The sequence below is a fragment of the Passer domesticus genome, chromosome 15 (genome assembly GCF_036417665.1).
Source record: "Passer domesticus isolate bPasDom1 chromosome 15, bPasDom1.hap1, whole genome shotgun sequence".
Classification (NCBI taxonomy): domain Eukaryota; kingdom Metazoa; phylum Chordata; class Aves; order Passeriformes; family Passeridae; genus Passer; species Passer domesticus.
In genome coordinates, this window is record NC_087488.1 from 8,982,817 (window position 1) to 8,998,052 (window position 15,236).

A 15,236-nucleotide genomic window follows, 5' to 3' on the forward strand; every position below is an offset into this window, starting at 1 on the left:
TTCACTGTGAGGGTTCCTTGGTGGGCAGAGACAAGGCTGCTGCCACTGCTGGAAAATTCAGATATATCCCCCAAATGGCATATTAATAATGGGATCTTTCAAAGGAGGATCCATGACTCATCCAAGAAGAAAAATGGGTCATTCTCTATACTGAACTCTTCAAACAAAACAGCAGCTTTTTTTGGGTTTTCCCAGTTTAAACCAGAAAAATAGAGAAAGTAATGGGAGGGAAAATGTGGTGGCTGCAGCTGCCAGACAACATGAACAGTGAGAGCCTGCACTGGCATTTTGGGGTTAAAAATCCCACCCTGACAGGCCTTCTGTGTCTTGTATGGCTGTTTCCTAAAAGCAGGAGTGCAAGGACTGCCACATCCTTCATCATCACCTCACCCCTCTCCACCCAAAGCCACACACTCTCTAGTCCTTCCCCAAAATTCACCTGTGCTTTCCCAAAAGTAACATCCTGGGGGTACCCAGGGTTCAAGGGACCAAAGCCACCAGCACCAGGATGCTTTGGGAGCCTGGTGGCTTTTGCCTTGGCACTCATCCTGCAAGGGACCTGCCTGCAGCAGGGAGCACCAAGGGGCCAGGGCAACGTGCAATGAAGGGAGAATTTGCTGTAAATGCAGAATACAGCCAAAACCATCAAATCTGAGCAAGGATTTTCAATGCCCAAACTGTGTTTCTGCCAGGGCAGGAGCTGCTGTGCCTCAGCTGTGTGGACGTGGGGCCCTAACACTGAAATCCCAGTCAGGCAGGTGCACGTGGGGCATCAGAGGGATCATGTGCAAAGGGACACAGCCCCCAGCCAGCTCCTGCTGGTCCCTTGATGGAGTCAGTGCAGAAAAAAGGACAGGTTGTGAAGTTGGCATTTAAGATGTCATTAGAGCTGTTAATCTTATTGCTATTACTATATTATAATCACTTTCACAGCCCATCTAAATCCAGGGCAGCTATCCATACTGGATTATTACATTCATCATTTGCATTCAGCATTTACTTGAGACCATGATTTCATATAATGCTTTGGAGATTAATAAAGGCCACAGCCCCTTCCTGTAGGCAGTTGCCCTCCACACTGATGAAATACCACATTTAATTGCTTTAACCTGTGCTGCTGCTGTTTCCTTCCTCTCCCTCTGCCTGGGATCTTCACATCCAGTGTCTGCTGGGTGCAGCCTGTGCTGCTGGTTTGGGGACAGAGGAAGCTGGCCACGATGGGGATGAGGTGCAGCAGCCCCCGTGCTCCACAGGGCACCTGTGCCAGCACTCTGAGCAAAGTGGGACTCCATGAAAGTCTTACATCCTCATGTGGACAAGCCCCTAATTTAATTATCTCAACAAGACAAAAGAGGAGCTCATGGTAAGTGGTTTTTGCTGCTAAGCAAATACTTGACAAGGAATGCTGAGCTCTTGAACAGCTGCTGGGTTGTGAGTCAATTCACTTGCAGGAACCGGGGGTCATAGAGCCTAAACAACATCCAAATCAAATTAATTTTTCCTTCAGGATAAAAAGAGAAGCCTGCCCTATCCTCTTCTCCAGTCACCTCTGAAAGTTCCAGCCAGCCCTGCAGCATCGTCCTTTCCCACTGCTCCACAGTTAGTGCCAGCTTTGCAATACCAAAACCCAGTAAGCATTTAATCTGAGCTGGTATATTCCCAAGCCTCAAAGTCTCTGTGCACTCTGGAAGCAGAGGGTGGTTATCCACCTGTGAGCAGCACCACAGCCAGCCCATCTCAGCTGCTCCTGGAGCCCTTCACTCCTCTCACCTCCTCCCTTGGACACCTGGGGACACAGTTAAATCTCACCTTCCTGCCCTGTGGCTGAGTCTCAAGATCAGCCAGAGGAGGGTATTTTGAGTTCTTTCCATGCAAGAAACAGCTTCCTGTCAAGCCTTCCCCCATCCCATCCTGAGTGTGGTCTCCCATGACAAGTCACTCGGATTTTGTGTTAATCCAGGCAATGGCACAAGTACAAATGATGTCAGAGGGGATGAGCAGAGCAAGCACCTCTTCCTAGGCCAGGGGTATGCTCCTGGGTGTCTGTGGGAGGGCTGCTGTCATAACACACCCACTCTCCAGCAGGGTTCCCATTCAGAAATCTGCTCAACAACAGCACCACTCGCTCCCTCACAGCCCTTGACAAGCAGGGATTTGTTGGCGTCCTGACAAAGAGCTTCACAAACGAGGCAATCAGCAGCCCAGTATAATTTTCAAGAAATACAAATGAGCAAATATCTCGTTGCCATGGTAACCCTGAGAGCTGGACTAGACTTTTTTGGGAGATTCCCAAATACAGCTACATTTTGCCAGCACAGCAGGAGCGCGGTGCCCAGGACCCCGCTTGGGACAGCAGCCAGGACTGCTGAGCAGCATCAGCTCTTTCAGCATCAGCCCAGAACAGCCCTGTCCTCTCTGACCACTCCAGGCACTCACATGCACGGTGCCAGCTGTGGATCTTTTCTCTCTCACGTCACCTGTGCTTTGGCTCTGTGTCCTTCAAGGCTGACCAGCTCTCCGAGCAGTGGGAATTGTGTTCCTGTGAGATCTGTGCCTTACCTCTGGTCACTGGCAGCTCTGGCAATTTGCACTCAGGAGTGAAAGTTTCCAGCCAAGTTACTGAGCCCCAGCAAAGCAAAAGTGGTTCATGAAAAACATAACCACCCTTTTTAGGTGGCCGTGCTGCAGACCCAGTGCCAAACAGGGACAGGGATCAGTGCCAAACAGGGACAGCCCTCAGCCAGCTCTCCCCACCAAGGCAGTTTTCTCTGGAAGCCTGGAAATCCTTGGCCACAAAAGAGGAAGAGACTTTTGGGGTACAAAAGGGAACAATCAAAAGCACAATGGGCCCTGGCATGACACAGTTCCTGTGCTGAGCCAGCCTGGAGGAGCTCCTGGCAGCTCTGAGCCTCTCCAAGGGGAACTGGCTCTGCTGGAAGTTTCACTGAGCTTTTGCAATTAGTTCAGGTGCCATTGCACACCAGCAGCTCCCAGGCTGTATAAATCCAGCCTGACTCATGCCTCTCTCAGGAGGCAGGGCTGCTGCAGCCGAGCCCTCGGGCTGCCCAGGAGATCCATTTCCCAGCAGGTTTGTCCCCTCTGGCTCCCACTGTCCTGCTCATTCCCTGGCAGCAGCAGGGAGCAGATGGCATCAGGCAGGATGGGAAAACCCTCCTGCAGAACAGCAGGAGCACCTCAGCTAAGCCAACATCCACTGGGACCCACAGAGCACAAACCCTGCTCACCTTCCCTGTGCCCCACTGCTCCATCTCTCCATGCTGGACTTTTGGGATGTGCTAAAGCTTTGGGATTTAACATTTACCCCATTGCACAGATGGGTAACATCATTTACCACAGGGCATTATGGCTTGGGGTTTTTGCTGCTGGGGCTCCCTGTTGCAGCCAGTCTGTAATGTACTCTCTGAGCTGCTCAAAGCATGGTTTTTGTCCCAAGATATTTTTGTTCTCTGTCAAAGGGAACCACTCTGCGGCATCCTGGCCTCAGGGCAGGAGCTGAGCCACTGCTCAGGCAATTAAATCCAAGGGAAATGCACAAGGAAAAGCTCATGATTCAGCCGTGCAGCCCTTATTCTCCCAGTCATTTACGGGAGAAAAAAAATCTTAACTGAATTAATAGAGGAAAGGACAGCCCAGCCCAGCCCAGCCAGGCATCGGAGCAGTCAAGATAATCACTGGGGAGGAAAATCCTCACCAGGCTGTGCCAGGGCAGCACCAGCGTGCCCACAAGCTGTGACATCCATGTCCTGTGTCACAACAACCAGCAGCACGTCTCAGGAAACAATCAAAGTAGGAATAAAGGAGATCAAAGGGTCAGAGGTGCAGGCAGGCCCATCCCTCCCCACTGCCACGCCAGGGCAATATTGCCTCCAAAGCTCAGAAATGGGGTACAAGGAGGGTAAAGACTGTTTTGGTTCACTCCCAGGCCGCATCACACACACTTACCCCAGCTTTTGTTTATTACAAAAGAAGGTGTTCAACCCCTAAGAAAATCAGTGTCATAAAAAGGCCCTTGGGAATCACTCAAGTGATGTGCAGGAAAGGTGTCAGAGTCCTGCTGCTGTCCAATTTCCCACTGCCTGCACCACAGAGCGAGTCAGAAGGGAGAAATTCAAGATAACAAGGGAGTGAGGGGTTGTGGGAGATGCAGAACAGAAAAATAAAGAAGTTCAGGCTGGAGTCTGGAGCTGCTCCAGGCCATGCAGAGTCTGGGACCGTCCATGCCGAGAGAAAGGGCGTGGCCCATCTTTCATCAAGCCAGATCCACTAGAAGTTCATTAAGGAGGTGAAAACTCCTGTTGTTTTCTGAATTTTATTTGATTACTGTGAAACAGAAGACACTGGCAAGGACAGAGGGCTGATTTTTAAGTAAAGACCCTGGAGCCAAAGGAGAAACACAGAGGGGGTGGGAAACAAAGCCCCTATTAACTTTAGTCCTGACTTTCAGGTCATGCATGTTCAGTTCTTTTTACCTGGAAATGAAGATGTTAATTGGAGGTGACAGCTTTCATTGGGCTCCCCATTAGCAATATTTTTAACCACAGTAGGGCCTAGATCTTCAAACACTTTCCCAAGGGAAGGTTTTAACCTTTCTTTTGAAACATCTCATACCCCTTGCAGGGAGAAGAGACAGTTGTTTGGCTCGAGGCATACCAATCCCCAGCCGTGATGAACTCCCAGCTCCTCGGACAGGAGACACAGCAGGAACAGGGAAAACAGAGCTGGGGAGGGGCAGCCTGGAGCCGAGCCTGGCACCGCGCAGCAGCATCTCCCTGCTGCTGGCTGTCCATCCATTCCAGCCCTGCCCTTGGGCCAGCTCTGGGCACTGCCTGGCCCTCACACCCTCCACGGTGCCTCTGTTGCTGGGGCCAGGCAAAGGGCAGCGTGAGCACACAGCCTGCCCCAAAAACAGTCAGGGTCTATAGAACAAACTTTCCTAGCCAGATGCTTCCCTCAACACACAGAGCAGGTTGGGGAAAAAACAACTTCTTTCACACAAAGCCCCAAGCCCCCAGGGAATCACTGCTACTCCAGTGCAAGAAAGACAGGGGAGCCTCCACCTGCTGTTTGCTGTTTATTTTAGCAGAGAGAAAAATAACATGGACAAGAGGCATTTTGCATAACTTAATAGAAAATAACACTTTTCCTCCACTCTTCACAAATCAACAGGCAAAAGCATTTCCTACACACAGCTATTTTTGGGTGCTAACAGTTTGGTGTATTGGTAAAATCACGGGTTTCCTCTAACACGCTGTGATAGCTGATCTAAAATCCAAAGCCACACTCGGGCTTGGGGGCTCCTCTGCTGTTGAATGCAGCTCCTGTCAGTGCCGAGTGCCAGGCTCATCCCCACCATCCTCCCAGCAGGGATTCTGCAGCAGGCACTGGCTGGGGCTCCAAGCAGCTCCACGGCTCTCCCAGCCCTGCCATGGCCTGACTGCTCTAGCCCAGCACAGCTGGAGAGGTGACCCAGAATGAAGGGGGGTGTGGGAGCACCAGCAGCCTCAGTCCAGGGCCAGGGAGGGGATCTTGCAGACAAAGGGGAAGGCTCTGCCACAGGCGTTGTCGTTCCAGGAGCGCAGTGCTACCCTCCAAAAAAACACAAGGCATTAGCTGAAAAATGGCAAAAGGAGGAACCATGCACTGCCCTTGGGACCAGGACCTCCTGCCACGGGGGGAGGCTCTCCCTGGATGTGCTCCCATGTGTGCCATTCACTGCCGTGCTTCCTCCCAGCATCCTCACCTGGGGGTGTGAGAGGGGAGGCCAGGCCCCAGCTTGGACTTGGTAATGGAGGGGCAGCTGCAAACACAGCCCTGCTCCCCCAGAATTATCCATGGGCTGCCCATGGACAGGACATTTAGGTACATCTGTGGGGCCTGGACACACCTGGCTGGTCTCACCAGCAGGGAGGGTGTGAAGTGGGATTTCTGCACAGGCAGGGTCTTGTCCCACTTCAGCAGGATGTCCTGGCCCAAGCATGGGAGAGGATAAGCTGGTAAAACAATGAGTGCTCCCACAGGGGGAAAGGGAAATGGGGAAATTTGACCTTTGACTAAATTTGGTAATTCTTCAAGGCAGCTGATGCTCCTGCCCTGCTGCTACTATGGGAGAGGGAGATGGGAGCAGAGGGAAAATGAGTATGTATGCATCTATGTACATGGTGAAAAGGAAAACACCTTGAACATAATACTAAAAAATTAAAATGCAAAACCTCGCCTGCCAGCAAGCTCTTCAGAAAAGCAGGAGCCACAGTGGATTGAATTTATTGCCACACAAATAACACTGAGGTGCCCTGGGTGCTCACCACTGCTGTGTCTGTACCAGATCTGCACGCAGTCCTCCTCCTCAGGGATGGAGTGGATCCCATCGTCAGGCTGGCTGCCATCCCAGTAGTGGTAGTCGTAGGAGGAGCCATCTGTCCACTCAAAGTGACCCTCCTGACAAGGCCAGCAGAGAGAGGCTGTCACCAAGAGCTGCAGAGGGTGGGAGGCCACCCCCATGTAGTCCCCACCCCCATTCCCAGTGCCACACAACCCAGGGACACAGACAGACAGACACCACTCAGCAAGGTCCAAACAGCACATCTGGGTTTTACAACTGGAAACTTGCCAAGAACAGCCCCAGGTTTCACAGTGTTCTCAGCAGGGGAAGCCCAGAAATCAAATCTATATATTTTTAACACCCCTACCCAGTTCTACATTCCTTTTTCTTTTCATTCTCCATTCTTTTTCCAGTATCTACAAAAAAATTGCTGACATGAGACTGTTCTCCTCATGGTCTCAATTTTTCTTTCTAACATATTAGACTATATATTTCCAACATGTCAGCTTTCAAAAGTCACAGAGTAGCACAAGAGAGCAATGGAACTCGGTGGTTTTTGACACGGAAGACCTTTCCAGTTTATTTGCTCTTCTTGGACCAGCAGTACAATACTTTTTCTATTAATCCAGTAATAAAATGTGATATGAGTAATTATTGATTAATCTATTAACTCTGGTAACACTTCTCTTTTACAAGCAGACTGGAATGGGTGAAATAACAAGTTTCTCCAAGTGCTGCACCACAGATTCTATGCCACCTCCTGATTAAAGGGGGATAAGGAGCAAAGAAGAAAACCAAGTGGCTTTCCAGGAGGAAAACACAGAGAGGTGAACTTTTCAAAGCCTTTTCCCACAGGATTCCAGGGAGCTCCCACCTGCCGTAGGTCATTGAGTCCCGTCCAGATGTCGGTGGGGATGCCGGGCACGCGGCTGTTCACCAGGTCGTACACAAAGACGTTTTCTTCCCAGCTGGCAAAACAGAGCAGTACAGGGCAATCAAGAGGATATGTCAGCAAATGGTCAGGTGTGTCCCTAAGCACTCACCCTACCACAGGACCCGTGGGCAAATGGTTCCCTTGCTTCTTACTGCTGCTGGCTACTTTCCCAGGTCTGTGCAAGAGGAGCGTAGTGCTGGTGAGAGCTGGGGGAGAGGGAATAGGGAAATAAGCCTGTGGAATCTTGTGTTACTTCTATCCCTTTTTCAAGAGTAAAAAAACAGTTTGGGGAAATTTAGGGAATACTATGCCAGTTTTCCTGCCAGTCCAGGAAAGGCATTTCTTTTCTATATTGCCTTTGTGTGACCTGTGCATCAGCCTGGACTGGGCCGCTGCTGCAGAGGGATGTGCAGGCTGCAGCTGACACAGAGGCTGTGGCGTGGGAATGGGACTTTGCCTCCAGTTTCCTTCCTCCCCAGGCTGTGTCAGGGTAGGATGATGCTTCTGCACAGCTCACCTGTGGATGGAGGCCAGCTTGGCTGACCTGATGCCGATGGAGAACTCGGCGCAGTAGAGGTCGGCTTCAGCCCAGGTTTTGTTGATGGGGAAGTAGCGGTAGCAGTGACCCTCGTACTCCGTCCAGAAGAGTGGGCAGGAGTAGGCATGGACAGGCTCAGGCATGGCTGGGGGCAGAGCAGAGGACACCCAGCAGCTGGTGGTGAGACAGCTTGGCCAGGAAGCTGAGCAGGTGATGGAGGCAGCAGTGCCCAGCCCTGCTCTCCCACCTCACCCAGGCAAACAACCACCAAACACACACAGGGAAAACCCAGCTGCTGCAGGAGCCACGCAAAAGCTTGCAGAAGTCAAAACACGTTTTAAACAAGTTGTGGGTTTCTCAGTTTCAGCATGTGCCTAAATCAGGAGGGACATTCCAAGCTGGCTTGACATCATTTTAGACAGAGGATGCTTAAAATAAAGGCACTAACATTTGCTACTGGGACAAGCGAGATAAGGGTTCCTTTTGTCGCTATCAGCACCACTGGAGCCACTGTGCTTGGAGGGGAGCTGACAGCCTGGGCTGTGGGGTTATGGCCGTGTTCTGCCCTCCTGCAAGGACAGCCTGCACCTCCTCCCCCTGGGAAACCCCCCTCCTGTCCCTGTCCCTGTCCCGGGATGCAGCCGTGCACGTAGGCACTGGATCCCAGCCCAGGAGCAGCCAGCGAGGCAAGCGTGCAGCCAGCAGCAGTGCCAGCCCATCCAACAGATATCCCAGCACAGATAACAGCCCATCCAACAGATAACAGCCCATCCAACAGGTATCCCACCACAGATAACAGCCTATCCCACAGATATCCCACCACAGATTACAGCCAGGCCATGCTGCTGCTCCTCCTCCCCTGCCACTTTTCAGCACAGTGGGCAAGTTGCCCTCAAAGGAGGCCCCTGTGGGGGCAGGATGTCCTTTTGGAGCCTTTGCTGCTGTCTAAACACAGCAGTGGCATTCACACACTGCTCCAGCCTCCTCCACGTTCTGCTCCCCCTCGTGTGGGGAGGATGCAGCACTCGGGACACTCAGGTCTTGGGCCACATGGACTAAACTCTCTTAGCTGCTGGTTTGTGAACATGGGGGAATTGCCAGCCCCCCTGAGCCAGCTCCCACATCCCCAGGGAGCTGTGCTTGGGGTCAGTGCTGCTGTGGAGGCGAGTGGGGCAGTGGGCAGGTGGGTGTGCAGGGCTGAGGGCAGATGTCAGATGCCATCAGACTATCCAAGCAGGTAACAGCCTCAAGCCCAGAGAGGTCAGGGTGGTGCCTCCAGCACTGAGGGGCCGGGGGAATGGCTTTCCCTGAGGGTGGGAAGAGCAAAACTGCCAGCAGCAGTTGGATGTGGCTGTGGCAAAGGAAGCAACAGCGTGGAGAAAAAGAGAGGCAAGGTGAATCCAAAGCAGCTGTGTGAGCATTCACAGAGCCAAACCATTCCCCGTGCCAGTGCTGGCAGCTCTGGGTGATAATTTCATCTTTCATCAGCTCTTTCCACATGAGGATCTCTGATTGAGAGCCAGCCACCAGCCACCAGCCAGCCCATGGGGTCCCTGCTGTCACACCTCCCTCCCAAGTGACAAAGCACAAATGCAAAGAGTCTTTTTTTTCTTCCTGAGCAAGGCCAAATCAACTGCCAAGCCCCGTGGGGCTGTCACCCCATGAACCTGCCTTGGGACCCCCAGCCATCCCTGCACAGGAGCTGAGACTGGGGCAGCTCTGCAGCCGACAGCAACAAACCCTTGAGGGGCTCAAGGGGCTCTCCCATCCTCAGCAGCACTAATTATGGGCTGTGGAAGATAAGGCCTGCTGGGCTGGGAGAGCAAAATAGCTTTTGGGGAGAGTGGGTAAGATAAAGACAGCTCAGCAGCAAGGCAGAGTTCAGTTCTCTGATTCACACCTGGCCATAACTGCACTGAGAAAAACCTTAGAACAGCCCTAGGAGACACAATTTACTTCACTGTAGCAACAGCAGGACCAGGAACTCCAAAATTTGATGTGACTCCTGGGAGCCAAGCCTCCTCCCCTCATGATGCTGGCCAGGGTTTCTTGTCTCCACCAAAACTGAAGCAGAACAAGGGTCAAGCCTTCAAGCATGAGGCTCCAGCTTTACCACCAGGCCACAGGCGAGGCATGTACCCCAGAAAGGACAGCCTGGGATCTGCTCTTGGCTTGCAGAGACTCGAGGCTGCTGTTCCTTCCTGCCAAGGACAGCCCAGAAGTCTGTGCCAGACAAGACACCACCAGCTGTTCCAGCAACTGGAGTTTTATTACAGTGCCTTGACAAAGTCCTCACCTCTGGCAGCACGGTGGCAAAATTCACAGGGCTTCACCCAGCAGCAAACGGAGCCTTCACTCCCCAGTGCTAATTGCAGTGTCCCACTGTCCTGCCTCAAAGCCAGGCACCCCAATTCCAGGGAAAATCACCCTCATGTTTGCTCAGAGCAGCAGAGAGAAGTCAGAAATTGAGACAGCCCTGCTTTGTTATTCCATACTGGTTCCCATTAGGTAGCATTAATTTGATGAGCTTCAGTGAACCAGAGGTGCCTGAAGGAATTTAAGGTTAAATATACCAAAAAGGAAAATATGGGAGGTCAGCTTTTAATTAGCATCTTTTCTGTTAGGTCAGGATCAGAGGCTTTGTCTGTCTCTTTGGAGGAGAACTACTGGTCCCAGTTTTTCAGGCAGGAACAATTAGGGGAGCTGCTTTATTTGAAATATTTGTAGCAGAAAAACCATAAGAAATCTGATGTAGGGTAGTGAGTATAGGGGCCTACTCATGGCTCTACAGGAAAGCCTCACAACCCAAGCCAGCAGCTGTGTGTGGTGTTTTGATCTAGAAGGTGACAGGGGAAGCATTTGGGGGCTTTTTAGACCAAATTCTCACTTTTGAGGGAAGTGAGGATTGGGTCTAAATGACCAGCAAAACATCAGCTCCTCCACACAGGGCAGGATCAGCACAGCCAGTGCCTGCAGCACGGGGGTCCCTGCTAACCCCAAGTCATTCCATCCATTTGTCCCCAAATTCCTGGTGAAAAAATGACTGCAAGAATACTTTCTCTCTTTTTTTTTTTTTTTTTTTTAATTTACAATGCAGCAGTTTTAAGGACAGTACCATATTTTAAAGCAGCTCCAGCAAAATAAATGTCCAGACTTGGCTGAGGATAAGATTCAGATCAAGCAGCTGTTACTAACTCAGAAAAGTTGGAAAACAAATATTTGGGGTCAGAAATAAAGTTTTGTGCTCTCTGCATTTGTGTCAGTGCCAAATTGGAGCTTTTCTATTTATTTACTTGCTGAGCCCCACTGTAGAACTACCAGGAAAATCACTTTTCAAAATCTTACACAAGCTGACACTGCTCTGCCAAAAAAGTTTCACTTCCCCAGTTGGCCTATTTCCAACTAGAAATAATTACCTGAGAAAATCCTAGCCAGTTTCACAAGGGCTTCTCTTCACTTCAGGATGCTACTGGAAGAAAAAACAAAACCTACCACCAGCTGCATGGCTCCCCTGGACTCAGCTGGTGAAGAGCAGGTTTGCTCCTGAAAACTTCATCCCAAGGAGCAATGCTGCCTCGCTTGCAGGGATCTGAGATGTGAAATCTGAGGCTAGGGCAAGGTTGGCAGGAGGTGCCCAGGCAAGGAAGGCTCCTGAAGGGCTGCAGCTCCATCAAAGGGTTTTGGACAGCAGACCAGCTTGGCTCAGTGCTGGCAGGAGATGCTCTTCTTGTTGCAGAGAATCAAAGAACTCCATTACATCAACAGCTTTCCTCAAACCTCAGAGGTGCTAGGAGACAGCCCCCTGGCACATCCATAAGCTACTGCTGCCATCTGACCTGAAAAGGCAAGTGAACCTCTTCAGCTCTTGGCAAGCAGCTGGGTTTGGAGAGCGCCCATCAACACCCAAAAGGCTCCTCTGAAATTCCTGTCAACAGAGAGGAGCTGAGGAGATGCTGTCATGTGGAGGTCTGGGTGCTGCCCAGGGCACAGCCCCTCCAACAGGATGTGAGGGCTGTGGTGGTGACAGTGAGGGATGGGCAGTGTCCCAGCTGGCAGAGCTGGGCTCAGGACCAGCAGCCTGGAGCTCCCCCAGCCACCCTCACCAGCTCAGGCCGCAGGGAGGGCCAGCAGCAGGGCTTCACCCAGGCTCAGCACTGCTGAGCTGTGGGGAGCTAGAAGGGCTGGGTGAGACAACAGGGCTGGGACAGGGCACCCCCAGAACCCATCCCCAGGGTGACTTCAGCAGAAACTGCCTGTGGCTAAGCTGGGGGTGCCAGCTGAGCCAGAGCTCCATCCTACCACGTCCTCCTCATTGAGCAAACCCACAGAATAAGCATTTAAACAGGAGGTTGGAGGGCAGCAGCATGTGGCAGGGACTAAGACAGTGCTGTGGTGTGATGTTGGGATGCCTCCACTCACACATGGCTTTAGAAGCAACTCCTTAAGCCCTGACATTCTAGTCACCATGGGCAAACAATGGCACCTTCATGTTACTTGCAATATTTGTTTTTCATTAACGGATGAAAGAGTCTCACACTGAGCATCCACCTTTGAAGGATGTGATCAGGGGAGAGACTTGGTCTCAGTGTATCTGGGGTTGTATGGAGCTGCAGGGGAAGGTATGTCCACTGATGGACACGAATCCCACAACTGGGCAATATTTTACACACCCTGAAGGGTTTTAAGGCACATGTCACAAGTGTTCAAGTAAGATATAAAACATCAGTTGAAGCACATTGGGAGGGGCATCCTCTCACACCAAGCACATTGCTTTGTAAAGTTCTTTAATGAAACCAAGCTGGTTTCACAGCTTCAAATTCTCTGTATGTTTGGAGCTGTGAGGTTACAGCCAATACCAGCAGCAATGCTCTTGCAGCTGGCACTGACAGATAGAAGTTATCTTGCAGAGTTTTTTCCTGCTTAATTAGTTTTGGCAACGCTCCCACGGATTAGGCGTCTGGCAGGAAAGCCAGGCTTGTATCGATCCCTTTTCTCACGATCTCACCAAACAGCCCTTAAGGAATCCCTTTCCACTCACAGTGCCAGTAAATCTAAAGTTCAAACAAACTTGGTGCAGCAGCTCTCACTTGCACTGACACCGTGGAAAAGTTGGGAAGAAACCTAAAGGAAATTCAGCAGTCAGTAACTGCTCGGAGCAAAGAAGGGGAGCAAAGAAGGGGAATAAGGGAGAATCCGGTGTTTGTTTCACACGTAGTAAGTGTGAATAAACGAGGAGCCCTGATGGCCCTCAGCCTGTCCTGCTGGCCTGCATGGCACAGCCCTGCAGCCTCCGTGTGTGTGCCTCAAGCAGTGATTCTGCCACAGCCCTGCAGCCTCCGTGTGTGTGCCTCAAGCAGTGATTCTGCCACAGCCCTGCAGGCTCCGTGTGTGTCCCATCCCTGCCACCGGACCCACGGCAGGGCGTGTGGGCAGGGGCCAAAGAGCTGACCTGACACACAGAAACGAAGCCAGCCCAGAGACCTCCGGCATCCCCAAGCAAGTACCGGGGCTGCCCTCGGCACGTCCCCACGGTGAAGAAGAAAGTTGATTTCAAGGAAAGTCAGTGATTTCTGGCGCAGGGGGAAGCCAGCTGCCGGCCCTGCGGGAGGCACACGCTCCTCGCCTGCCGCCACCGCCGCCGCCGATGAAGTCCCCGCGGCCGGCGCCGAGCACTCACCTTGGCTGATCTTGATGTTGGTCTGGGGGAAGGCCTGTGCGGCCAGCAGGGCGGCGGCGAGCAGCGCGCACAGCGCCCGCCCGCAGCCCATGGCCGGAGCCCGGCGCCGCTCCGCTCCGCTCGGCCGCGGGGGTCGCGCAGGGCTCGGGGTCCCGCGGGCTGCGGCTCCCGCCGAGCTCCGGCCGGCCTGGGCTCCCTCCGGCTGCGGGGTCGCGCTCGGGCCGGGCCCCGCGGGTTGTGGGGCGGCCGCCGGGCGGGGCGGATATAGACAGGGGCCGCGCTGCCCCCTCCCCCGAGCGGCTGCTGCTCTGCAGCCCGCCCCCGGCCCCCTCAGCACAGCCCAGAGGGGATCCGCACCCGCGGCGCTGCCCCAGCCCGCCCCCGGCCCCCTCAGCACAGAGGGGATCCGCACCCGCGGCACTGCCCCAGCCCGGCCCCCTCAGCACAGCCCAGAGGGGACCTGCGCCCAGGGCTCCTCCGCAGCCCGCCCCCGGCCCCCTCAGCGCAGCCCAGAGGGGATCCGCACCCGCGGCACTGCCCCAGCCCGCCCCCGGCCCCCTCAGCCCAGCCCAGAGGGGACCCGCACCCGCGGCACTGCCCCAGCCCGGCCGGGCTGAGCCCGCCCGCCTCAGCGCAGCCCAGACGGGCCCGGGCCGGGCTCCCGGCGCTGCCCCTGCCCGGCTCGGGCGCACGCTGCCCCGCAGCGCTGCTGTCACCCGCCGGGCCGCAGGCGAGTGAGGACACCATCCCTCCTCGCCCCCCGGGTGCAGCCCCAGGCGGTGTTGAGGGTCCCATCCCGCGGCACCCCTCGGACAGCCGCTCACCTCGGGGTGACGGACGGGACCCCGCTGCACGGCGAGGGCCCTGCTGACACCGGGGAGCGGCGGCTGCGGCAGCGAACGTGGGGAGGGAGGCCGCGGAAAGGCTCCCAGGGCTGCGGGGCAGTGGGGTTTAACACGTCAGTGCCCCATTGTGTGGAGCCTTTGGTTTGGTTTGGTTTGGGGATGTGGGGTTTGTTGGTTTTTCTCCGGTTTGGGATTTTTTCCCTGAGCAAGGCAATGTGCTGACACGCTTAAACAGCCTGCAAGAAGGATCCCCCAGCTGTGCCCGGGGCTCCAGGGCTGTTTCAGGAATTCGCTCTGTGCCCATCTGTCAGGTCCGTGCTGGGTCCAAGCCATCAAGTAGCAGAAAACCTGATATGATACAGCAGTCTGTACCAATACAATCCAGCATGTCTCCTTCCTGTGGTCAGCATTTTGTTAGACATAAACTTCAGGTTTTTAAAAACACTGTATAAAATCCTTTTCTAACTGTTGCACTCATAAAGGAAATAGTACAGGCACAAATACTGTACAATTTAGTGGTCCTGTTCAATTTCCAATTTATGCCTTAAATCAGCACTGAAGGAACTGCTTAGGAACACTCTCAATGCTGTTCCCTTTTTATTCTTAGCTACAGATTAAAGTTTTCAGCATTTTGGACCCATTTTTAGAGATTCAAGAATAAACAATTTGGGTGACACCAAGCTTTCAGTACAGTAAAGCATCCAGACTTACTCCAGAGACAATAACTCATTCAATCAACTTTTCTATATTAAGTTTTCTTCATATTAAATAAAGCTTTTTAAGAACACCTCCCCCCTTCCATACATTGATCTGAAATTATCTGGCTCAAGGAAAAGCCTGCTGCTACAGCAGAGCACAAAAAATGAAGGAATTGGGATTATTAGAAGTCAAGGCATGCCTCT

The 15,236-nt window shown here is 53.0% G+C and overlaps 1 protein-coding gene across 1 annotated transcript; it reads right to left on the reverse strand.

The window, feature by feature from the left end:
- Positions 1-5,079: 5,079 nt before the first annotated feature.
- On the reverse strand, positions 5,080-13,737 carry CLEC19A (C-type lectin domain containing 19A). The gene is made up of 5 exons (XM_064390060.1): positions 13,490-13,737; positions 7,792-7,957; positions 7,215-7,308; positions 6,324-6,456; positions 5,080-5,602 (listed from the first exon to the last, which is right to left on the reverse strand). The coding sequence occupies exons 1-5, from the start codon at positions 13,578-13,580 to the stop codon at positions 5,523-5,525; spliced, it is 564 nt and encodes a 187-aa protein (XP_064246130.1). The 5' UTR covers positions 13,581-13,737; the 3' UTR covers positions 5,080-5,522.
- Between the last annotated feature and the right edge of the window lie 1,499 nt (positions 13,738-15,236).